General features: G+C 37.5%; 1 protein-coding gene and 1 non-coding gene across 3 annotated transcripts in view; one reads left to right on the forward strand and one right to left on the reverse strand.

Moving 5' to 3' along the window:
• Nucleotides 1-14622: 14622 nt before the first annotated feature.
• On the forward strand, nucleotides 14623-14697 carry Trnat-ugu (transfer RNA threonine (anticodon UGU)). Its single transcript has one exon. It is a non-coding gene; the product is annotated as a tRNA-Thr (tRNA).
• An 8445-nt stretch (nucleotides 14698-23142) lies between these two features.
• The window catches only part of LOC126262840 (mpv17-like protein 2), a 38136-nt gene continuing 34071 nt past the window's right edge, over nucleotides 23143-27207 (reverse strand). For both annotated transcript variants that reach the window (XM_049959711.1, XM_049959703.1), the window contains one exon: nucleotides 23143-23405. In XM_049959711.1, coding sequence (XP_049815668.1) covers nucleotides 23367-23405 — 39 coding nt within the window. In that variant the 3' untranslated portion in view covers nucleotides 23143-23366. The remainder of the gene's footprint in view (nucleotides 23406-27207) is intronic.

Genomic DNA, 27207 nt, shown 5'->3' on the forward strand with positions numbered 1-27207 from the left:
CAGCAAAACTGAAACTGAACAATTTTTGGGAATTTTGTTATTGATGTCACCAAGGATTCCAAATTATTGGTCTAGAAATATGCTCTATCACAACAATGTAAAAAATGTTATGTCACGCAATCGTTTTGAACTACTTTTACATACGTGGCATTTTTCCGATAACAACCAGTGCCCACCGGGAAACAGCTTATTCAAAATTCACTCTCTTGTTGATAAATTCAAAGTGCAGTTGTGCGCTAGAGAAAGAAGTTTGCACTGACGAAACACTTGTGCCATTTTGATGAAGACTAAATTTCATTCAGTATATAAAGAAAAAGTGCCAAAATTCGGAATTAAATTGTTCAAACTTTGTCTAAAGGTGGCTACACTTGGAATATGAAAGTTTACTGTGGGAAGAATGCGAATCCTGGTGTTCCTCTTGCCACTTCTGTTGTTATGAGTAGATTACTAAATGAGGGCAGAATCTTATACAGACAATTTTTACACAAGTGTTCATCAAGCACACCATCTAGCTTCTTGAACAATCAACACATTTAGTTGGTACTCTAAGATCAAACAGAAAACTGAATCCTCAAGATGTAGTACAGGCAAAACTGAAGAAGGGGAAACTCAAAGCAAAGGAAAGTACCACAGGTGTAGTAGTACTGAAATGGAAATATAAGAGGGATGTTCTGATGATGAGTACTGTTCATAAAGAGGAAGAAGCAGAAGTTCAAATCAGGAAGGGCACAAAGAAAAAAACCAGTCAAAGTCTTTTATAGATCTTCCTGACCAAATTAAGTTGTACTCGCATTGTCTAAGGCGGGATGTGAAATGGTACAAGAAGCTTGCAATTGAATTGTTGACAGGGTCAGCACTGGTAAATCCTTATGTGATTTACCGATACATCAAAAACAAGAAGATCTCAATCACAGAATTCAAAGAGGAGTTGACTTTGAGACTACTCCATACAGAAGACGCCGATGAGCCTGAGACATCTCTCACCAAAGCCACCGCATCACCTGCAGATTGTGCACTTGTGAACATGGGAGCAGGTGTACAGTGTGCTACGAAAAAATGAAGAATGAATTTGGACAAGAGCAAGCTCTCAAGAAATGCAAACAAACTGCATGGAAATGTAAGAATTGTGACTCATTTTTGCGTAGAGTGTTTTTTCATAAAGCACAGTGCTTACAGGTGTTAGAGAAACAAAGTGGAATGACCCAAATTTTTCAGTTTCATTGTTGTTGCAATTAGAGTTGAAGAACAAAACTGTATGTGATTTGCAATCTACTGTGTAAGCAATATGTCAAACTAAATAATAAATAAATAATAAAAAGAAGAAAAGTCCAATATGACAGCCATGTGAGTTATATATAACTCATGAATTCAAATATCAATACCTACTATTGAGCTCTTGAAAACCAAAGGCCATGAACATGATTTGTTACTGAGACCATAACTGAGTCACAGAATGCTCCTGTGAGTTACAACTGCACCATAGAGCTTTAAATGGAAAAATGTCTGAGTTGTATTTAATTCACATGGTTCGAAGAGAACAGTTCCTGTGAGTTATATTTAACTCATGCGGCTGTCAATGTGTTAAGGTAGGTTGTCCACAATTTTCAGAGTTTATGAAGAAGTTATTCAGCATCTCATGTGGAAATGGAGGCACCTGCTTGGTTCTGTTTTTCCCGCTATGTAGTTTATTACCTTCCAGCCTGCTTTGCATTTGTTGTCAGACATTACAATGAAGATATTATTGGCTCTCCTCTTTGCTACTTGCATTTCCATTTTTTTCTCAGCTCTGTATCTCTGCTTCATAACAGAATTGCCAGCTTTGGTCATGATGTAACATCAAATGGGGCGAAGCTGACCAATTTCAGACTTTTAAGCTTAAATATTTCTGAACCCAATAAAATTAATATATTGGTTTTCTTTCAGAGCATGGACACTGGGCTGTAGTAATAAAAAATTTCATCTTTATTACCTTTGCTCCAACAGACAGTAAAATTAAAATAAAAAAGAAAATACTGTCTGTCAACTTCACCCCCCCCCCCCCTCTGGATTGTTTATCACTCAAGGGTGACTTCTCAAACTTTACCAATAACTGGAAAATAAACCTGACACAGTAATTAGATTTCAAAGAAAGTTTAAGGACAAAACACACATGTTCACAAATTTGCTTTATGAAATTCTAAAGAAACACACACTCACCTTCTATAGCACTAAAAACTTGTTCATCACTTTGTGTCTTACCATAACAATGATGAATCCTGTTTATCAGGGCTCCTTTGGAAATTTTACACACATGGATAGCTTTGTTAATGCTTTTTTTTTCCCCTATTAAAATTTCTGCGTGGAATTGTAAATTTCTAGAACATCCAGGCTATATTCCTTGAATTCACACAAATTACATTTGTACACACACTCACAATTTTCACACTGACAACTCTTATGGTCTTAGATGTATGATGCAAGAAATGTACCATATTTGGCCATTGCCATGAATTAAGAACTTTCAAACAATAACTATGATAGCTAAAATAAAAGACAGTTCATCATCAATTTATAGTTATTTAACATAAAATGGTTTTGAACTTTTTGGTCAGCTTCACAAAGCAGTCAGTTTCATCCCATATCACAATGCAAGGCAAAAAGTTTGTCCCTAATTCCTTTAGATAACAGATGTACCAGTACCATTGTAGTTTGATCTGTTTGTATGCTGGATAATTAGTTTGGACATTTTTAGTTATTTGTGGGCAACGTTTATTGTGTAAGTTAGTGAGAGTGTCAAACGTTTCAAAGATACTGTCAAAATTGTCATAGTTACTCAGACTTTCCTACTCCTCAGTTAACTTGACCTGTACACAACATAATTAACATTGTCAGTAGCCATGATCTGATAAAACTGAGATCCAACACACCACAGTCTGATTCATTTTTATCTAGATTGGTAATTATAGTGGTCAAACATGCATCTTATTGTGTTATATGTCCATTATTAGAATACGAATTGACAGCTCAAAAAGTCTAAAATGGAGGCCACTTTTTTTTACACGCAATGTCAAGATTAATGTCTCCAATAAAACAAGCTCGAAGTTGCTGATTTCATTTATTGCAATTTGTGAGATTCTCTACATGTTCACTAAATGCAGTAATATCAGATCGTGGGTTATGGTAGAGACAAGTATTAGCTTAAACCTGGAAAAGATAAAGCTGCAATTTCAAAAACTTTTACTTGAGAAAACATATAGTGTGTCAGAGCTAATGTTAAACACTTTATTTACAAAAACAGATACTCATATGTTGCTAATTTTAGTCCTACAGAAAGAGCTTGCTAGCACATAACATTCAGGAATGTGCAAGGCAGATTCAGTGTGTTTGATCTAGTGGTCCTGATGACATGACAGGTGTTTGTATTTGGGATGTCTATTTCATTTGATTTGTTTATGACTGACTGCACAAGTAAATGGAAGATTATAAATCCTGCTAGTAGGGAGGGCATATGACTGCAATACTCTTCACATTTAGCATTGGCAGTGTTAAGGCAGTCTACTTCTGTCTGCTGTGTGTGAACACATGGACACTGATGGCTCTTCACTATTGCCTCTCCCAGGACAGGAGGATTGGCTGTGCAAAATTATCTAAGTTAAATGTGCTACATTCATTTGCATTATACATACAATTTACACAGTTTTTGTCCTTTAGTACCAAGTTCTTCTTAACTAGAAAGTTGTCAGATGTAATACAATCACTTCGAATGATGTTTTGTTCTGTATAACCAAGAAGTATTATTTAACAATGAAAACAATCAATTACTGACAATTATTTAATTGGATAGATAAAAAATCTACTCACCAAGTGGCAGCAGAATACAAACCTAAAAGTCGGTTGTAATTGGCAAGCTTTCGGAGCCATTGACTCTTTCTTCAGGCAGATGTGTTGAAGGGGAAAGAAGAAGGGTGAAGGAAAATTGTAAGTCTCCCCTGACCCACAGTTGTGGGTGACTTTCTCAAAATCTACCCCTTTCCCTAGACCTCTCCAGTCCTTTTCCTTCACCCTTCTTCCTTCTCCTTCAACTCTTCTGTCTGAAGAAGATGTCACTGGCTCTTAGAGCTTTCCAATTACAACCGTCTTTAATGTGTATGTTCTACTGCCACGAGAAGTATTATGGGATCACTTAGAACTTTTTTCCTTCTTTCTCCACAGTGTCTAATAAGAAATCAGCAATTTCTTTCCTGCCAAGGTTCTGTTTTGTATGTAATGTTGTCTGCATAATTCAACAAAAACAATCAATTTTTGACAAAATAATGTAAATGGATAGATAAAAAATTTCCTCAACAAACAGCAGCAGAACACACACATAAAAGAATGTTATAATCAGGCAAAATATGAAACTTCCTGGCAGATGAAAACTGTGTGCTGGATTGAGACTCGAACTCGGGACCTTTGCCTTTCGAGGGCAAGTGCTCTACCATCTGAGCAACCCAAGCACGACTCATGCCCTGTCCTCACAGCTTTACTTCTGCCAGTAGCTCGTCTCCTACTCTCCAAACTTCACAGGAGCTCTCCTGCGAACCTTCCAGAACTAGCAATCCTGGAAGAAAGGATATTGCGGAGACATGGCTTAGCCACAGCCTGGGGGATGTTTCCAGGAGTGCTAGTTCTGCAAGGTTCGCAGGAGAGCTTCTGTGAAGTTTGGAAAGTAGGAGACAAGGTACTGGCAGAAGTAAAACTGTGAGGACAGGACATGAGTCATGCTTGGGTAGCTCAGATGGTAGAGCACTTGCCCACGAAAGGCAAAGGTCCCGCATTTGAGTCTCGGTCCGGCACACAGTTTTAATCTGCCAGGAAGTTTCATATCAGCGCACACTTCACTGCAGAGAGAAAATCTCATTCTGGAATAATCAGGCAAGCTTTTGGAGCCAGCAGCTCCTCCTTCAGGCAGAGGGATTGAAGGGGAAGGAAGAGGGGTGAAGGAAAATGATGAGAGGTCTAGCAAAAGGGACAGATTTCAGGAAAGTCACCCGGAATCACAGGTCGGGGAAGCTTACTAGATGGGATGAGCAATAATGGTAATAATTGTTTTGCATTAGTCATTGAATGTAAATATTTTGATGAAGTGGAAATACAATATTTATTTGTGCCTTTAGACATTTAAATCTACTCTTGAACCTAATGAAAATCCTACGTAAATACTCCAGTGTTCATAATGGTACAATTGTTGAGTGGTGACTTATACACAGCAGTAAAAAGTTTGGTTACAAAATGAGGAAAAGTACTGGTAAAGGAAAACTGATATTTACAGTATCTGTGACCAGTCAGACTCTCGACTAACTCTACAAATAAAAATAGAACAAAGAAACCTTACTTTCTGATGTATCTTCAATGTAATGTAGATAGTGGCTAAATAATGGAAATAAAAATTTAGAAATGCTAGTCTTTGGAATGCAATTTTATTTTTATTTATTTATTTACTAGCAGAGTATGTGGCATTACCCAGATACATGTTTATTCCAATTCTATTAGTTCATCTCCTCCTCCCCCCCCTCCCTCCCAATCTCTCTCTGTTCAACTTCTCTTCTTTCTTTCTTTCTCTTTCTGTCCATATTGTCCTCCGCCCTCTCTGTCTGTCCATCTCTTCCTCCGCTTTCTCCCTCCATGTTATCACTCCCTCCCTAATAGGAGGTTGCTGGTTCTTATCTCCACAGTATTTCTTTTCAGACAGTAATATACGTCCACAGTGTGGTTGAGATCAATCCAGGGAATTAGGAGGACATTATATATTAAACATATCATGTTTAATATACTACCCGAGAAATCTGGCATTGCCCAGGTATTTATCTATAGCTGTGCATCCACAAATAACAACACACAGCATCTGTTCTTACACTTAATGTTTAGGACATGCTATCTCCTGAACTGTGTGTTGAAAAATAATATAATTTTGCAGGTACATTCAGCAGCATATGTGAATGCTGTCTGCAAAAGGTGTCATGAAAAAAGTTAGTAGTAAGGAAGTAATAAATTAAAATGTCTTGCTTGATATGGCACTTTTACTGCTCAAACAGCGAAAATGTAGTAAGTGATAAACTTTTTCCTTTCCTTTATTTTGTGGGGTTTGTTAGTGAGGAAAAGTTTCATAAAGGTTAGAAATTACTTGTAAAGTTTGTTGCAAGTCACTAAGAGCTCTAATGCTGGTTGAATAAAGGCTGGACATCCGCATGTTGTGAGCTACACTTCTTTTTCACCCACATCCCCATTCCTCTCAGAGGTAGGTGGTTATTACCTCCACAGATACTCTTTGCAGACAGTAAGTGATATGTGTAACAAATTTGGCTGACATCGGTCCAGTGGTTTAGGAGGAGATGTAAACATACATACGTAGATAAATCCATTTTTATAATGTGTATGGATTCATCCTTAGACCAGTCAGCATAACAGTGCCAGACATGTCAGATATGTTACAGGAAAAGTACACACACATATAAAACATACAAAATAGGATAGGATACATGTATTGCAGTGACAACAATCCCCCCAATTGCCAGATATCCCATTGATTAATGCGAACTAACATGCCACCTCGTATATGTGTATTAGATTATCGAAAGGGGCAGAAATGTGGCTCAAAAGAAATTCAAACTTGGTTTTTCTCTTCCAAAAATGATTTTCATTCTCAGCACATGTAAGTAATTCATGTCTATGGGAACCCTGCTTTAATGGCATATCCACTAAAAACATTTTCCTTGATATAGTAATAGTTAGTGTGAAGTATTTATTAGATGTTGGCTGCTGTTACAGGCAACATTGTTTGTTTCTTTTGCAATTATGACAACATCAGAAGTGCATGTTTTGGGAATGTTGTGATTAATGTTTTTCAGGATGAAATTTGCATTGGCCTGGGTGCAATGGAGAAGGGGGTGTCTTCAATTGGAAACCTAGATAGTGTCTGGCCTTGGCTGTCACACAAGATTATAGCCTTGAACTTTATGCCACACAGTTGTTGTTTTCCATGAAATTTTGTACAGTAATTATTTCTACTTTGTTTCAGGAATTAATGAGTGATAATTTTGAGTTTGTGGCCTTGCTTTCAGCATTTTCAGCAGAAAACTGATTTTATTTGACAACAGACATGACTGATGAGGATGAAGATGTGGAGAACAAATGGAAAAAATTCAAATGCATCGTTCAATATGCCATAGACAAGTATGTTCTCAGTAAGCATTTAAGGGATGGGAAAGATCCACCATGGTTTAATAATCGTGTTAGAAAAGCGCTACATAAACAAAGAGCACTTCATCTCAAAAGTCAAGAGAAGTAAAAACCTAGCTGACAAACAAATGCTGAATGAAGTGGAAATGAGCATAAGGAGAGCAGTGATAAAAGCGTTCAATGATTTTGAAAGTAAGACATTGTCAACCGATCTGAGTGAAAACCCTAAGAGATGCTGGTTGTATGTAAAATCAGTAAGTGGGTCAAAATCATCTATTTATTCTCTCAGCGACCACACCGGCACAAAAGATAACAGAGAGAAGGCTGAAATACTGAATTCGGTCTTCTGAAGTTGTTTCACCGCGGAAGATTGTAACACTGTTCCCTCTTTCAATTGTTGTGCGAACATAGAAATTGCACATATTAAGATAACTGATTACAGAATGGAAAATCAGCTACAATTGCTTAGTATTGGAAAGGCTTCAGGACCAGATGAATTACCTATAAGATTCTATAAAGATTATGCGACACAACTTGCTCTCCTTCTAGCAGTAATTTATCGTAGATCACTTGAGAAATGAAAGGTACCTAATGACAGGAAAAAAGTGAAGGTCATTCCCATTTTTAAGAAAGGTTGTAAGACAGATCCACACAATTATAGACCTATATCGTTGACGTCAATCTGTTGTAGAACTATGGAACATGTTTTATGCTCAAGAATTATGACATTCTTGGAAAATGAAGGTCTCCTCTATAAAAACCAACATCGCTTCCACAAACAGAGATCTTGTGAAACTCAGCTCATTCTGATCCTCCATGAGATCCACAGTGCAGTGGACAACATCACTCAGGTTGATGCCGTGCTCCTTGATTTCAGTGGGCATTTGACACCATCCCGCATTGCTGTTTAATGAAAAAAATACGAGTTTATGGAGTATCGGAGCAGACTTGCGATTCGATTCAAGACTTTCTTGCAGATAGGACTCAACACATTGCTCTTAATGGAACTAAATTGACATATGTAAAGGTAATATTTGATGTACCACACGGAAGTGTGATAGGACCACTGCTGTTTACAATATATATAAATGATCTAGTAGAAAGCTTTGGACGCTCTTTAAGGCTATTTGCAGGTGATGCAGTTGTTTATACCAAAGTAGCAACACCAGAAGATGATGATAATTTGCAGAACGACCTGCAGAGAATTGATGAATTGTGCAGACTGTGGCAGTTGACTCTGAATGTAAATAAATGTAACATATTGTGCATACATAGGAAAAGAAATCCACTGCTGTACAACTACACTATTGATGACAAACAGCTCAAGACAGCATCAGCCACAAAATATCTAGGCGTAACTATCCAGAGTGACCTTAAGTGGAATGACCATATAAAACAGATAGTGGGAAAAGCAGACACCAGACTCCGATTCATTGGAAGAATCTTAAGGAAATATAACTCATCCATGAAAGAAGGTGCTTGTTCGCCCAATTCTTGAGTATTGTTCATCTATCTGGGATCTCTAACAAGTAGGACTGATACAGGAGATAGAGATGATCCAATGAAGAGCAGCGTGTTTCATCACAGGATCATTTAGCTGGCGAGAGAGTGTTATGGAGATGCTAAACAAACTCCACTGGCATTGGGACAGCACTTTTCAGGAGTAGTCAGACAACTTATTACTTCCCCCCTCATACATTTTGCATATTGACAACAAGGAGAAAATTTGAGAAATTAGAGCGAATACAGAGGCTTACTGACAATCTTTCATCCCACGCACTATTCGCGAGTAGAACAGGGTTGGAGGAATCAGACGGTGGTACCAAAAGTACCCTCCCCACACACCATTAGGTGGCTTGCAGAGTATGATGTAGACATAGATGTACCTTTTGAGTTGCTAGTGATACACTAATATTGCAGGAAATCCTGTTTGAAGCACTAGATTCATGACCCTGGTTCATAACTTCAAATTTGCTGGCATTCCTATTCACATGTGAATCAAACACAAACACAATATACAAGACAGTTTTTATTCTTTACTTCTTCATGAGGCCTTAATATTCCAAACATGCTGCAGCCAAATCTTCTTTTAGTACATGTTTCCTCTTCCTAATGATGCCAAAAAAAAACCTCAAGATTAGTTACTTCTAACCACTCAGCAGATAGTTTTTTCCACCACTAATTCATGTTTCTTCAAGAGTTCTTCAAGTTCAGGAAGTATTCCTTCTTTCAACATATTAATTTCCTCTTACTGCAGTGTTATAGAGTTCTTTTAATTGTTTTCAATGAACATGCTTGGAACGTATGCATTGTCACTGATTTCCAACTTTTATGAATTTGAGATTTATTTTCATGTACTTCTACTAGTACCAACACTTGCTTTCAGTACATAAAATACCTCTTACAACCTTTCTGGAGCATGTGTTACATATGGAATTATCACATAACAATGAAACCTTCATTCAATTTCATCTTGATTAAATATGTCTTGATTACAATCTTCCATCTAATACTAAACAAACAGAATTAGTTCTGATCATACGACGTAGGCTTCCATAGGCTGTATTTGTGATATTGTTGATATTTGAGCTATGGGCATAAGGCTGTGGTCCAATGTATAATTCTCTGCCTAACATTTAATCTACCACTGCTGGAGACTTCATCAGATGCTTTGACTCGGAATGCTGTTACAGACTCAAAACCATCTCAGCCAGCTGAACTATTTATATGTATCCATGCAACAGCCAGTTTGTGACATCATCTTACCACTACCTATGATCACACAGTTGCACTGATGTATGCTATGGAGCCTGTAGAGGGGAACTGTTGGTGCTGTTTGTATTGTCTAGCACTAGGGCCCACAACTTGTCTAATTTCAATCCTCCTTGTTTTCTGTGGCAATGGTTTTTGTGTTTTGTAAAAAGGATTGAAATTAGATAAGCTGAGGGCCCTAATGCTAAATAAAACAAACAGTGTTAACTCTTCCATTCTACAAGCTCCACAGCATACATCTGTGTGACTTCATGACCTTAGGCAGTGGTCTGATGTCACAAACTGATTGCAGTTTGGATACAGTGCACACAAAATGCCAAGACCGCTAGATGCGCAGTCAGCTGGGGAAGTGTGGGAAGAGGAGCAGTAGTGGGGTGGGGGAGGAGGGGGGGGGAGCCATTGAGAGAGTGCTGTAGGCAGAATGTTGAGCGCTGGAGTGAAAATGCTATTCTAAACAGAAGTATACATTCTCATTTTTTGTAAATATTAAGTGGAGCCCCTTCATGGCCACACTTGCATGGTGATCATTCAAAAAGACCTACTGTCACCTCTGCTTTTGTTAGTATCTAAAAAGAACTCTGCTGAAAATGGAGCGATTTATTTTTGCCTGGCTTGTAACCACTTGTAACATTCAGTGAAGTATCATGAGTGGCGAATTTTGAGTACAACCTACACATTTCTCTGGTTGCCATGTCAAAACATGCTTCTTTTGCCTTCTGAAACACAGTATATTAAGTGAGAAACTGAGGAAAAGTAAAGTCAGTGGCTTATGAAAAAGCACATCCTCAGTGCAAAAACATGTGCAATGTCTACACATATATTGTTCCAAAACCCATAGCATTCTCGTTTCACCAGCTATTGATGACCCTTAAAAATTACATTCTTTCACCAAAAAAGATTAGATTAGATTAGACTCAGACTCAGTTTTTGTTTCATAGACCCAAAAAATGAGACGATTCTCGTGGGTGTGGAACATGTCAGAAAGTATGACATAAAATTATAAAACATTTGCATATAATACTTACTACCATGATCATTTGTCAGGATATAGTTGAAAATAAGCTAATACAATGCAGTAAACTGGGGCAGCTAATATTTACAGAATTAACATACTGTCAGAATGAAACACTGTTATCCACTATTAATAAATTTATCATACACAACATACTTAATCTTGACTGTTGTGACAAAAGGTTGTCAAAACTAAAATCTAACAGATAGTTTTACTTAAGCTGACTTAAGTCTCTGTTAAGATATTCATCTATGGAATAGGAGTTGCCTATCAAAAAGTCTTTCAAACTCTGTTTAAACTGTGCTTTATCTGAAACCAAGTTGTTAATGGTTGCTGGCAATTTATTAAAGATGTGTGTTCCTGAATATTTGACCCCTTTTTGGACCAAGGTAAGTGATTTTAGGCCTTTATGTAGATTCTCCTTATTCCTTGTTGTTTGTAAAAATATAGAGATATTTCAACCAAACAGTAATTATCATGAGCATAACTCACGGAGGAAGAATGACATACACAGCGAGCTCAGAAATTTGAGCTTGGCACTTAAGAAAGCACTGAAAATATTTCTGCCAGAAAAAGCTTTTTAAAGTCTAGATGAATTTTTAACTAAATAAATTGTAATATTTTAATATTATATAATACAAGTTGACATAATGCTACTATGAATGTTATTTAACCTGAGCTCTGTATCTGTGTGTGCTCTGTATCTGTTTTCTGTAGTGTTTTAATGATTCTAAGAAAATATGTATTTTCTTTTCCTGTATTGCTGCCCAAAGAATTTACTGTATAAATTTTTATATAATTATGTACTCAAATTTCTGCATATGCTATAAGATTATCAGATTGTATTTGTAAAAAACTGACTCGTTCCACGTCCTTGTGTATCCAACACAGTTGGACCTATGGAACATGAAATAAACCAAATCATATCAAATCAAATCACATCATCAAATCAAATCCTAGTATTGATACTGTGTACTGAGCTATTGGTTGGAAATGGAGATGTATTACTTGCAACAAATTTCGTTAAGGAATAAATATACTGAGAAGCAGTGGTTAGAATACAAAGTTCCTTGAACAGGTTTCTACAAGATGTTCTTGAATTTACACCATAAATGATTCTTATCACATGCTTTTGCACCCTAAAACCTTTTTCTCGGTTTGATGAGTTGCCCCAGAATATGATCCCATAAGACATAATAGAATGAAAGCAAGCAAAGTATGCAAGTTTTTTTATATTTATAACTCCTACATCTGACATCATTTTCACGGCAAATACAGACTTGTTCAGGTGCTTAAGCAGTTCTTTGGTATGCCCTTCCCAACTGAATTTTTTATCAAGTTGTAATCCCAGAAATTTAACACTGTCAACCTCTTCGATCTGCATGTCTTCATACATTATACTCATGCTGGAAGGAAATCTCTTACAGGTTCTGAACTGCATATAGTGGGTCTTCTCAAAGTTTAATGACAAAGAATTGGCTTTAAACGACTTATTAACATCAGTGAACATTTTATTAGCAGCTATTTCTAAATCTGTACTTGACTTGCTACTTATTGCAATGTTTGTATCATCTGCAAACAAAACAAACTTAGCATCTGGCAATGTAACAAGTGAGAGGTCGTTAATATACACAAGAAAAAGCAATGGATCCAAAATGGAACCTTGAAGAACACCACATGTAATTAATTCTCAGTCAGGTGAAGACTGACTACTTACTGCACAGCTATTTCGCAACGACACCCTTTGTTTCCTGTTAGGTAGATAAGACTCAAACCATTTGGCAGCATTGCCGGTGACACCATAATACTCTAATTTACTCAGGAGGATACTGTGGTTCACACAATCAAAGGCTTTTGACAGGTCACAGAAAATGCCAGTAGCCTGTAATTTATTATCTACAGAATTAAGTACATTCTCACTGTAAGTGTAAATAGCTTTCTTTACATCAGAACCCTTCAGAAATCCAAACTGTGACTTGGACAACATATTATTTGCAGTCAGATGCTTAAGGAGACACTTGAACACAGCCTTTTCAAATATTTTTGAGAAAGCCGGCAAAAGTGAAATTGGTTAATAGTTTGATGGTATCTCTTTATCCCCCTTTTGAAAAGAGGCTTAACTTCAGCATATTTTGGCCAGTCTGGAAATGTTTCGTTGATAAGAGATTGATTACACAAATAACTTAAGATAGAACTTAACTCGCATGAGCACTCTTTGATTAACTTTGTTGATACGTTATCGTACCCACTGGAATACTTAGATTTTATGGATTTTATTATGGATGCTACTTCTTTGGGAGATGTGAGTGTCATTTCCATTTTACTGAAGTTATTTTTAAAGACTGGTCTCAGATACTCCGTTGCACTGTTCACCGAACCTCATAACCCCAAGGTGTCAGTAACAGAAATGAAGTAGTTGCTTACGAGGTTTGCAACACTAACTGTACTTCTTACCAACATTTCATTTATTTTTAGAGCTACCTGTTCCTCTTCCTTTTTGGCCCCACCTGTCTCTTGTCTTCACAATATCCCATACAGTTTTTATTTTGTTACCTGATGTAATTATCTTTATCTCATAATAAAGCTGCTTCGATTTCTGGATTACTTGCTTCAATATTTTGCAGTATTCTTTGTAATGCATTACAATTCTAACCTCAGAGCTGTTCCTAGATAGTAGATGGAATCTCCTTTTTGTCCCACATGATATCTTTATTCCTTGTGTAATCCATGGTTTAGTTTTTGACTTGTGTGTGAGTTGAGTTACCTTTGAGGGAAAATAATTCTCAAAAGTGGAGGCAACTTTATTAATGAATGCTTTGTATTCTCCATTTGAGCCAGATGTATTGTAGACAACTATCCAGTACATGTCTTTGAGCAATTTCCTGAATTTCTCAATTTTTGACTTATTTATTACCCTCCTGTACTCAGATTTAATAGATTTTTTATCCTGACAAGTTTCAACATTCAACACAAGATGCTGCATGTCATGATCAGATAACCCATTTACTATTTATGACGGTAGTATCTGTTCTCGAAAGAACACATACCGTGGATGACCATGCAGCTTTGCTAGAAATGAAATGATAATTAAATAGACATCTATTAGGCGCACTATGAATGTAGTGATATGGACATGTTGGGAATGTGGATCTCACGGGGAGTGTGCATGGGATAAGTCCCTGCAGATGCACTATCCTCTGTGCCCTCGGTGGCTCAGATGGATAAAGTGTCTGCCATGTAAGCAGGAGATCCCGGGTTCGAGTCCCGGTCGGGGCACACATTTTCAACATGTCCCCAGTGAAGTATATCAACGCCTGTTTGCAGCTAGGGTGTCTATTTAATTATCATTTCATTTCTAGCAAAGCTGCATGGTCATCCACGGTATGTGTTCTTTCGAAAACAGATACTACCGTCATATATAGTTAAAATATGGCTTCCCGGCCATTGACCTTCTTGTGTGAACGCACACGCTATGCCCGAACTCGTACGGGACTTGGTAGATTAATCTGCCACGAGTAATGAGTATGATGGGCAAACATCTATTAGGCGCACTACGAATGTAGTGGTGTGGACATGTTGGGAATGTGGATCTCACGGGGAGCGTGCAAGGGATAAGTCCCTGCAGACACACTATCCTCTGTGCCCTCGGTGGCTCAGATGGATAGAGCGTCTGCCATGTAAGCAGGAGATCCCGGGTTCGAGTCCCGGTCGGGGCACACATTTTCAACATGTCCCCAGTGAAGTATATCAACGCCTGTTTGCAGCTAGGGTGTCTATTTAATTATCATTCCATTTACTATTGGTTCTGTGATATGACTTTTTTTCCTAGATTTGTCTACAAAGATATTACCAATAGCAGTCTCAGAGCATTTACGTATCCTAGTAGCACAGTTCACAGTAGGAACTAAATTGAATGATAGCGTTACTGACTGCAATAATTGTTCATTGACAGAGCTTTTCAATAAATCCACATTAAAATCTACAGCAACCACTATTTCCTTGTTTTTTTGCTATGAGGTGGGACAACAGAGCTTCCAGATTTTTTATGAAGATGTTAAAATTTCTTAAAGGAGATCTGAATATACCTGCTATTATAAAGGACTTACTATGAAATACTACTTCTGTTGCACAAGCTTCCAAGTGCTGCTCTGAGCAAAATTTATTAACATCAATATTCTTGAAATCAAAACAGTTTCTGACAAATATGGCAACTCCTCCTTTCTCCATATTTCCTCTACAGAAATAAGAAGCTAACTTGAATCCTGTAACATTTAACATATCTATACCAGTGGTCACATGATGTTCAGAAAGGCACATTATATCAACTGGTTTGCTCAACTCTAATTCTTCAACACCAATAAGCAACTCATTAAGCTTACCCCTTAGTCCTTGGATATTCTGATGCAATAGTGATAGCTGATTTTGTGCACTGGCTGAATTACAACTGGATGAACCTAATTTTCCTGCCAGTTTTTGAGTATCTTTAGTTTCAATTGGAGGCTGTCTGTGTGAATTGTGTACATTAAAATTTGCTTTCTGGCTGCCTGTTTTATCAATGTGAATGTCATTTTCGGCTTGTCTCTGAAGTCTGTAGTTAATGGAATAACAGGGTAAATAGTGGAGTTTTACATAATAATGATATTGTAAAATATTCTCCTCTTTGCGTGCTATCATTTGCCAAAATCTCATTTCGATATCTGAAACTGTTTATGAAATAAAGAGGTATTATATGGACATTTCACTCTGGCTTTATCCCTGGCAGAGAATGATCACAAATGAGTGTGTTACATCAGATCAGTTTTCACAATATTGGTGACACACCTCTACCTGAGTCTAAAGAAAAATTTAATAGGTAATGGAATTTCATATGCAACAACATATTATGTAATATACACCAGACACAAAATCATAGTGACCTCTATTTTTCATTGCACACTTTTCTGAATTTCTCGCAGTGTATTACTTTCACATAAATATCAGAGTAACTGACAATTAATGAAATGATGGGCACATCATCATGAACCTGACATTTATAGCTATAAGTAAAGCAAAAATGAATTTTTACCAAATAGTTTCTGTAAAATTTTTTGAGAAAGACTGCAGGGTACACACCTTGATTCTGTCATTGATGACCAGATGAAAGGTCGAAAACACTTATCGGCCTCCCCTTCTGAACAAATGAATGAACTCGCTCAGCATTTTGGGCGAAAACTGGTCACAGCGTATCAGCCACTGTTCCTACATGAGGTATATGTGCAAACAGTTCAGTATGCTGAGCTTGTTTTGAGTCTGTAACGGCTTTAAGAGTCATTAAGAGCCTCTGATGAAACCTTCAGCTATCAAATACTAAATGTGTGACAGAATTATGCCCTGGAACACGGCCTTATCACAGAATTAGTTCATTTTGTAGATGACATTAGTGTTTTAATCAATCCAAAAATATGTAAAGCACCAGAAGAAATAGTAAATACTGCTCTTGAAAGTATTATTGAGTGGTTTTCTGCAACTGCTCGAACTTTCAATTTCAGAAAGACACATCATATTCAACTTTGCACATCTAGAGGTACTTTAACCATGATAAGTGTAACAGATATTGAGGAAATTATAACTAGTGTGAAAACTTTATAGTTTTTAGATGTTCATATTGATCAGAATTTAAACTGGAAAACATTTTGAAACTCCTAAAATAACATAGTTCAGCCACAGTTGCACTCTGAATCATTAAAAATCTTGGAGAGAGACAAATCAGTGTGTTAACATACTTTGTGTATTTTATTCAATAGTGTCATATGGCATAAGATTATGGGGCAACTCATCTGTGAGAAAGAAAGTCGTAATTGCTCATACACAACCTGTTAGAATTTAAATGTAATACTCATCTGCTATCATGTAGTACACATCTGTTTAAGGATTTCGGCTACTGTTTCACAGCGTATTTTGATTTGCTATAAGGTTGTCTTTCATGCATAAAGAGGTGCACAAAGCAGCTACCAAAATTTCTGGTCACTTACCCAAATGTCTGACAGACAGCAAAGGCAAATTTGAAAATAAACTAAAGAAGTTTCTCCTTGGCAACTTCTATTCTGTAGAATAGCTCTATTTTTGTAATGTGTAAAAGGTGTAAAATTCACATTTGCATTTAAGAAAAATAAAAGTGATCCGTGAAACATGAATCTAATAATGGCTCTGAGCACTATGGGACTCAACTGCTGTGGTCATCAGTCCCCTAGAACTTAGAACTACTTAAACCTAACTAACCTAAGGACATCACACACACCCATGCCCGAGGCAGGATTCGAACCTGCGACCGTAGCAGCAGCGCGGCTCCGGACTAACTAAGATCAAAAACTGATAACTGATTTTTGGTGAAGGAGGTTACAGGCACATATAAGCACCTTTCCGCACAAGAAGACATGTTTGCATACCACACAGTGATGTGGAACCAGATTTTGAAGTCCATAGACTGCACCTCAGCCATAACTAAATCACCATTCAACAAGAAGTTCTCGTGCTCACAGGAGAAAACCAAATCAGTTACCATGAATGTGACTGCACCATTTGCTATGGAACAAATAATGAAAGAACTGAAAGCAGCACATTTTGTTGAAGTGATGATAGGTTCTTCCCACCCCATGCAGACTTCCTGCTGGTTCCTTTAGTGGTTAGAGTACACTGTCCAGCTAAAAGGAGTGTAGTGAGAGTGTTGAAGTTTGTGAATTTTGGTAGTTAAAATGAAGGATATTTCACTTATATGTCTTACAGTTGTTGGAAAAGTTCAATTTCCAGAAAAAGGTTGTAGCAACTTTAGTTAACAAAACAATGGAGGAAGGAAAAGAAAAGGTAAAAACAACGTATTGTAAGTCGCAGAAAAAGAGTGAAATTAATTTAATAGGTATAGGTTACCCTATCATATTGAACACAGATCTCTCCAAACTGGCTCAGACAGCTTACCTATTGATACACAGCTTACAACATTTCCATTTCATGCTACATGTGTTGAAAAACTAAAATCATTCTGCAATTTTTTTAAAGCAGAACACAAGCAACTTCTAGGTCATAATAAAATGAAAGGGTTATCTCCTTTACCATCTGTTGGTGTTTTTCAAGCTTTAAAATTATACTTCCTGTCTTGACAAGTGCCCTATCACCATGAAGAAATTTTTAGAAAATCTGCTCTTCTTTGTCATTCTGTTGTTCCTTTCAAGCCAGTTGTGTATTTTCTCTGACAGTATTCTGTTTATTGAAAAAGAAAATGTAGCCATAAATGAAACTGCAGACACCATAAATATGTTGCTGAACACATTAGAAGCTAGAAAAGCCAAAAGATTTGTGGCATCTGTAGTACAACTGCAATTTAACAAGTTGGAAAATGAAGTGCTACTGCACTTCATCAGTTGAACAATCTCACCACAGTTTTCTATAAAACTTGCGTTGGATATATTTATGAATTGATTTATGAATGATGTGAACCATTTGTAGAACCTCTTCAACCGATGGAGTACAGCATCCTACATAAAACCATTAGCTGGATTAGAGTTCAAGAACTTGTGACTGTTCACCTTCTTTGTTTCTTCATTTGTTGTCCTCGGTGTCGACGTACTGGCTGAAAAAATTGGGGGTGGAAGTGCTGTACTGTTTACTGTGAATGATGTAGCCGACAGGTGCCCATTTGTGTTTCACAGTTGTTTACTTTCATTTCTCACAACCCCCCATACACACATTTAATATGGCCAGTGCACTATTGTTTAATTTTCAGTAGCCTCATTAATAGTTTTCAGACGAACATCCACATACTGCTACAACAGTTTACTACTGAACATCTACGAGCAGTAAAACCTAACCACAAAATTCACAGTTCTTGAAGAATAGAAAGGTACATATGGGGCAGACACTGTCATCGTTTTAACACAAAGCCTAATTGTGTAACACTTATTTCCCAGTTAAGTTGATGCATTGTTGTCGTTCTAACCAACACAGGTTCCTCATCTGAAACTTGGCCATGGACTGACTGTCTTGGGACCAAAAATCGGGCCCTCATGTATCCTCACAATAATAGCTACTGAAACTACACATTGTTTGAAGTTAAATTTACAGAAATTACAATAAAAATTTAACTCACTAAATTAACTAAATACATCGAAAGGTTGGTTCTTTTTAACAGTTTCTTCCACTACAAGAGTTAAATGATGAAATTAACAAATATCATTATGCAAACAATACTTTTGATGAAACAATAAATTACTTTGGAATTAATTAAGGGCTGGCTTTGCTAACATGTTTTTGAATAGAGCCAAATAAATACTTAAAGAATGCTATTGTTTAGTCTCCCAAATGTTTATGATTAGTACAGAATTTATATTTGTTTATACGTCAACCATATAATTTAAGTTATGAAACAATTAATGATTTCACCCTATAACAAAAGATACTGACTAGGCATAGTCAAAATAAATTAGAAAATCAATTACATACATAAAACTAAGCACAAAATTAGATCTGGTGCTATATTCTTTAAAACTGAGGGCCAACATTTCTCTTTTATGAAAATGCAGTTTATACTCAAGTATGTTAATGGTAATTAGTCAAACATGAAAAAGTGAATTTTAAGGAGGCAGATGGCAAAACTAGAGGGGAAGTAAAAATATCCCAGCTTGCTTTGTCGCAAACTGTACAATTTTGTAAAATCTGCTGACACGAATTTCACTGTAGATGAAGGACAACTGCTTGATGAGTACTGTAGTGTAAGAAAAAATTGTGAAGATAACCTGCTGGACTGGAATATGAAACCAAATATTTGCATCACAGAAAAAGAGCAGGACATTTTTATCATTTTCACAACAATCGAGTTTGTCCAAAAAATATTAGAAGCTTGATTAATTTTTCACATTCTAAAATACCTACTAAAAGAATATTTTCAGTAATTAGACCTTTGTGGACGGTTGAAAAGAAAGGCTTGAGCTAGAAACAGTAAAATTCTGACGATGAGAAAAAAATGCACTCATTAGCCTCCCTTATATGGACATCTACAATTGACACTTAATGAAAACAAAGTTACAGAGCAAATACATGCCACTAAAAAGTACTACTGAAGAATCAGTGTGTCTGCAGTGGCATCTCCAATGGAAAATTGATGAAATATATGGAATACTGCTGTTAACTTCTCATCAATAGTATGGAACGTTATGTGACAACAAATTATTATTAAGCCTCAATCACAGACTGTTTGCAGATGATGCTGTCATTTACCATCATGTAATGTCATCAGATGATCATACCCATTGCAAAATGATTAAGACAAGATATCCGCATGGTGTGAGAAGTGCCCATTGACTCTAAATAATGAAAAGTGTGAAGTCATCCACACGAGAACTAAAGGAAAGCTGTTAAATTTCTGTTACATGTTAAGTCACACAAATCTAAAGACTGTAAATGCAATTAAATACCCGGCGAATACAACTATGAATAACTTAAATAGGAACGATCACATACATAATGTTGTGGGGAAAGCAAATCACAGCCTGTTTGATATTGGCACTGAGACAATGCAACAGGCCTACTAAAGAGACTGCTTACAACACGCTTGTCCACTCTCCTCCTGAGTACTGCTGTGCTATGTGGGATCAACATCAGATGGAACTGATGGAGGACACTGAAAAAGTTCAAAGAAGGGCAGCTTGTTCTGTATTATTGCAAAATATGGGGGAGAGTGCCGCAAATATGATATGCAAACTGGGGTGGTCATCATTGAAATAAAGGTGTTTTTCTTTACAACAGGATCTCCTCATGAAATTTCAATCACCAACTTTCTCCTCAAGTTGTGAAAATATGTCGTCGGTACCCACCTACATAGGGAGAAATGATCATCATAATAAAATTAAGAAAAATCAGAGCTCACATGAAAGATTTAAGCGCTCATTTTTTCTGCCTACTGTTCCACAAGTGGAACAGTAAAAAAATGGCTTGAAGGTAGTTCGATGAATCCTCTACCATGCACTTAATTGTGAATTTCAGCATAATGATGTAGATGTAGAATTATATCATGTTCTGATTTTAAGTCATTTGTCTGTTATTTTGAAACTGTCCTGAATTTTCATGCAAATAATATAGGATACAGAGTAACAGTTGTTCAGACCACAGAGATAATGTTACTACAGCAAGTGCTAGAGAAACACTCCTCTGTACAGTTAAAAGGAAATGGTCTTTGTATGAGGATTCATACAGCATGGCACATATATCATTTACTGAAGTCAGACTGTGATGAATGTCATTTACTACTATGAGCTTTAATTTACCCTTCGGCATAGTTCGGCAGTTTATTCCTGGAGGGCATACAGACTGCTGCATAGTTTAGTTTATCACTGACATAGCTGTTCTTACAGACTGTTCTACCTCTGAAGGGATGAGAGTATGCCTGTCACATGACTGGTGTAAACAGAGGAGTGTGTGGACTTGGATATTATGCAGGTCAGGAGAGCAGCAGAATACAACTAAGAGGAGGTATTGAAGGCCGTGTGTAAGGATACTTCTTGGCATCTAGTAATTCCACAGAAATATCTTGACAGCCAACAACTTTATGTCACGTTTTGAGTAATCATCATCAGATAAATCTATAATAGCTTGAAACTTCCTGGCAGATTAAAAATGTGTGCCCGACCGAGACTCGAACTCGGGACCTTTGCCTTTCGCGGGCAAGTGCTCTACCATCTGAGCTACCGAAGCACGACTCACGCCCGGTCCTCACAGCTTTACTTCTGCCAATATCTCGTCTCCTACCTTCCAAACTTTATGGAAGCTCTCCTGCGAACCTTGCAGAACCAGCACTCCTGAAAGAAAGGATACTGCGGAGACATGGCTTAGCCGCAGCCTGGGGGATGTTTCCAGAATGAGATTTTCACTCTGCAGCGGAGTGTGCGTTGATATGAAACTTCCTGGCAGATTAAAACTGTGTGCCCGACCGAGACTCGAACTCGGGACCTTTGCCTTTCGCGGGCAAGTGCTCTACCATCTGAGCTACAAAAGCACGACTCACGCCCGGTCCTCACAGCTTTACTTCTGCCAGTAGCTCAGATGGTAGAGCACTTGCCCGCGAAAGGCAAAGGTCCCGAGTTCGGGTCTTGGTCGGGCACACAGTTTTAATCTGCCAGGAAGTTTCATATCAGCGCACACTCCGCTGCAGAGTGAAAATCTCATTCTATAATAGCTTTCCTAAGCAGGTTTTATCTGATTACAATTACTTGAAACATGTCATAAAGTTGTTAGCTATCAAGATATTTCCATGGAATTACTACATGCCAAGTCTGGCTGGTCGCATACCTTACAAATTGATGACTTCATCATCAGTCAAATGGAAGGATACTTCTCATTTCAGGACACACAAAAACAAGTCAAAATATTGTGTTTCAGATCTTGGGTTAAACTGCGTAAAAAGGCAAGTGCTTCTTTGTGGTTGTTTAACAATCATGCAGGAAGTATCTCGAGAACAAGCCAATACCATATGGTAAATTTATTGATTGGTTGGGGGAATAAAAAGAAAAAAAAAAACAACACAGTCCACAAGAGGCATGGTGACTTCATTAGCACATTTGCAAGGTATGGCCATCACATATGCAGTGATAAAAAGTTACTCAACTGCCCATTGAAACAAACATTCATGAACAATTTGCAGAAATAATGGGAATGAATGCAGGGCAGGAGATGGAGCTGGAGTGATAGTTACTGAAGTTATTGGCCTTTACATCCTACACACACACACAACACACACACACACACACACACACACACACACACACACACATCCACTTAAACTTGCTATGAAGTGCAATTTTAAAAATCTTTCCCACGTAATACTGTATTTTATCTCATTGGCTGCTTTCAACCATTGCAAATGCCCCAAAAAAGAAAATTCTACCATTACAGATTGCAGAAGTTGCAGACAGATTCAAATTTCATTATAGATGTCTTCTTTAATGATACTTGGTGAAAACTAAGATTAAGTTTTTTTTTTGTTAGTAGCCAACAAAGATTGGTTGTTACATATGAGCCACAACATGTACCAGTATTAAAGAAAATTTCTGTTGTGTTAATTTTCAAGTAAAATTATCTTTATGTACTGTTGTCCCTCCAGTAACTATAACTGAGAGAACAGGTATAATATGTTCTACTGTACTCAGAACAGAATATTCATTGCTCACTGCGATGAGTGCAATTTTATTTATTCATCTGATAATTATCCTACTATTGTTCAAGCAAATGTATGTTAGAACGCATGCATGTGATTGTGCATCACGGACATGGGCTCTCAGTTGACTGGTCTCATACATTAGTGACATCTGCCTTCTACTGCTCTCTTCACTGGCACAGTATGCAGTAAAATCACGCCCCTTGTTCAATATAAGTATTCCTTATGATGTCGTGATGGTACTGTCTGCAAATCCAATAAAAAATAAAAAATTAATATCCCACTATAATGTGGCTGTTCTTAACATCTCTAATATGTGGAAAGAATAACTCATCCTCACAATCTGTAATTTGCAATGGGCCTTCAGATCTATGTGCACAGTGTCTTTAGACTGAAAGTCATTTATCTTCTTTTGCAGTTACTGCAGTCCACACAAAGAGCTTAAGAACTATTGTTAGTGTCATGCTTCTGGTTTAAAAAATAATTATGTACTAGCTGCACAAAGATAATTGCCCTTCGCAGACTAATTTTATATAACAAACAACTTATTCCTCTAAAAGATGGTTGCCAACAAATGTTCTAAACTCTGCAAGAATTCACTGTTTGTTGTGAAGGTGGGAAGCATTGCTTGGGCAGTAGAGGTAGGTTGATACAGTATATGTGCCTTTTAATGTATGTCAATGCTTTTATAAGGTTTGAATATAATAGAGGGAAACATTCCACAAAGATGATGTGACTTACCAAATGAAAGCGCTGGCAGGTCGATACACACACAAACAAACACAAACATACACACAAAATTCTAGCTTTCGCAACCAACGGTTGCTTTGTCAGGAAAGAGGGAAGGAGAGGGAAAGAAAAAAGGATGTGGGTTTTAAGGGAGAGAAATATAAAGGCAAGGAGTCATTCCAATCCCGGGAGTGGAAAGACTTACCTTAGGGGGAAAAAAGGACGGGTATACACTTGCACACACACACACACACACACACACACACACACACACACACACACATATCCATCCACACATATACGGACACAAGCAGACATATTCAAAGGCAAAGAGTTTGGGCAGAGATGTCAGTCGAGGCGGAAGTGCAGAGGCAAAGATGTTGTTGAATGACAGGTGAGGTATGAGTGGCGGCAACTTGAAATTAGCGGAGATTGAGGCCTGGTGGATATCCCTCTCCTTCCCTCTTTCCTGACGAAGCAACCGTTGGTTGCGAAAGCTAGAATTTTGTGTGTATGTTTGTGTTTGTTTGTGTGTGTATCGACCTGCCAGCGCTTTTATAATGTTTGTTTAAGACATTCAGAATGGCCTGTAGATCATCACCTGAGCTAACCAAAACAACATTATTAATGGTGTTATGCATTCAATACCATTAGTAGAATATACCTTTTTCTGGAGCTTAAGTCCTTTTAGGTTGAGTAACCCTCAGTTAGTCCTGCACTATATTTCTATACTCTGTGGTAGTTGCTTTGACAAGATGAATGATTGCACCAATAAATATTGCAAATGGTGGGGTGACCAAATATCTCTGTTTTATCACATATCACAAATTCAAATGATTTTCAGTGTCCATTACTGGAAAGAACACAGCCTTTTGCACTGTTGTGCAGCAATCAAATAACCTTAATGTATTTTTATGGGTTGCCAATTAATCCTAGTTTCCTCTAGAGTTCATCTCAGCTTACTGAGCAAAAGCCTTCACAAGGTATGTCAAGGTTTTGCTTTCTGCATTTTTCTTGCAGCCTGGTACTGAAGATTTCACCGGTAACTGAGAGCAATTAAATTCCAGTTAAAAACTGCTGCAATAATGCAAAATCTAGATGTAATACAAACAATATTTAAAACACTATAACTGATACAAACATATAGCGAACTTCTGAACATACCTTTGGCAGGTTCGGCAAGAAGCTCTTCATGAAATATGTGAATTATTGAAAACATTCTCGGTTTTCTTGCTGCGTCAATTCGGGATAAAATCTCAAGCTTTTGATGATATCCTCCATTGTCATCGTCAGGAGCAACTGACTGTCTTCTCTGCTGCTATAGTAGCCTTCTGATTGGTTGGCTTATGATTGGTCGGCGATTACGTACTGCTATCGCAGACAGTGTCAATGTGTGCGCCGGTGGAGCCACAACTTTCATTGGAACGTAAACCTTGGAAGGAACATCTTTGCTGCTACTCTGCATCAAGCACTCGTTTCCATGCACAGCTCAGATGGTATCCGCTATCGCGGTTAAAGTTCTTTTGGCTCATTCCTATTTCAACAGCCTCCTTAATAAAAGAATCCCTGTATGTGGAGGCATGGGACAGAATTTTTTGTTTCATCGAACAATATTTTATGCTTGTTCATGAGGCTGTGCTCTGCAATTGGCAATTTCTCCAGTCTCTATGTTTAATATGGTGTTGGTGTTCTGCACAGCGGTTGGAAACGGTACAAATGGTCTGACCTATATAATTGCTTCCACACTCACAGGGGATATTATAAACTCCAGGGGCCCTAAGGCCGAGATTGTCCTTAACAGGGCACATCATCTCCTTAATTTTCTTAGGAGGACGAAAAATCGGTCTTATACCGCATCTACGCAGGACTCTTCCTATTTTGCTGGAAATAGCGCCACAAAAAGGAAGAACCGCAATCGGTGTTTCATCCTGTGAGTGTGCAGCGTTTTCACGTTTCCTTTTTTTGGAGAACACTGTCTTTATATCGCGGGCACCATAGCCATTCTTTCAGAACATATACTTCAGATGGTTAATCTCGGACCTTAAGTGGTCCTCGTCAGAACCAGTTTTTGCTCTATATACCAACGTGTTCAAAACGGCTCTCTTCTGAGCAGGATGAGGGAAACTCTGTGCATTCAGGTATAAATCGGTATGTGTTGGCTTATGGTATACAGAGTGGCCAAGACGCCCATCTGCCTGTCGTCATACCAAAATGTCTAAGAAAGGCAATCTCCCTTCCTTCTCCATCTCAACAGTGAACTGGATGTTCGAATGTATGCTGTTCATGTGTTCCATGAATTGTTCAAGAGCTTCTGCGCCGTGTGGCCAGATCATAAATGTATCGTCAACATAACGATAAAATAAGGATGAATGGAGGGGAGCCGAATTCAATGCATGTTCCTCAAAATTCTCCATAAAAAAGTTTGCCAGTGATGGAGACAATGGAGAGCCCATTGCCATACCGTCTGTCATTTCATGAAATTTGTTACCATACAAGAAGTAGGTGGTCGTCATCACATGCTGGAACAACTTTAAAGTTTCAGCAGGAAAAAGATACGCCAGCATTTTCAAAGTGTCCTCCACCAAAACTTTTGTAAGCAGCGATACCACATCCAGGCTGACTAAAATGTCATTTGGACCAACTCTAATCTGTTTGATTTTCTCAGGATATCGTCAAAAGCTTAAGATTTTATCCCGAATTGATCTGGCAAGAAAACTGAGAATGTTCTATATGTGAGTGCTGTCACAAAAGGCTTCGTTTCCATGTGCATTATTGTACAAGAATTTCAACATTTTTCAATGGATAATACAAAATATTTAGTATTTTCTTCCAATTAATACAATTATGGCTGAATGTTTTAGTTGTTTCAACACGGGAAAAGCAATGGTTAATTCGGTACTCTAGGCATTAAAGTGCTACACAGTTACATTACATTATTACTATAATTAATTAATGAGAAATTCATGTTGCAGTTCCAGTGAGTTGACTTTTATGTTTACCTATACAGATTTCTGTGCTGTAAATATCTCAATTAATGCTGCATTTTCTGTAACAAGTACTACGCTCTCAGAAGCAGCTCATATCACTAAAGGAGACAAAAACTGAGGTCTTTAAAATTAAAAATGCATACATCTAAGAGAGAAATTTGGAAAGTAAGTTCTGACTGAATACTGAATGGGGAAAAAAGGAGATACAGTGACCATATTGCACACTAATGTAAAGCTTTGGTAGTAATGCACCAAGCAGTTGAAAGAGATAACTGTGACATTGTGCCTGGTGCAGTAAAGGTTTTGTAATGGCCAATGTAATTTATAATCCT

This window comes from Schistocerca nitens, chromosome 1 (genome assembly GCF_023898315.1).
Source record: "Schistocerca nitens isolate TAMUIC-IGC-003100 chromosome 1, iqSchNite1.1, whole genome shotgun sequence".
Lineage (NCBI taxonomy): Eukaryota > Metazoa > Arthropoda > Insecta > Orthoptera > Acrididae > Schistocerca > Schistocerca nitens.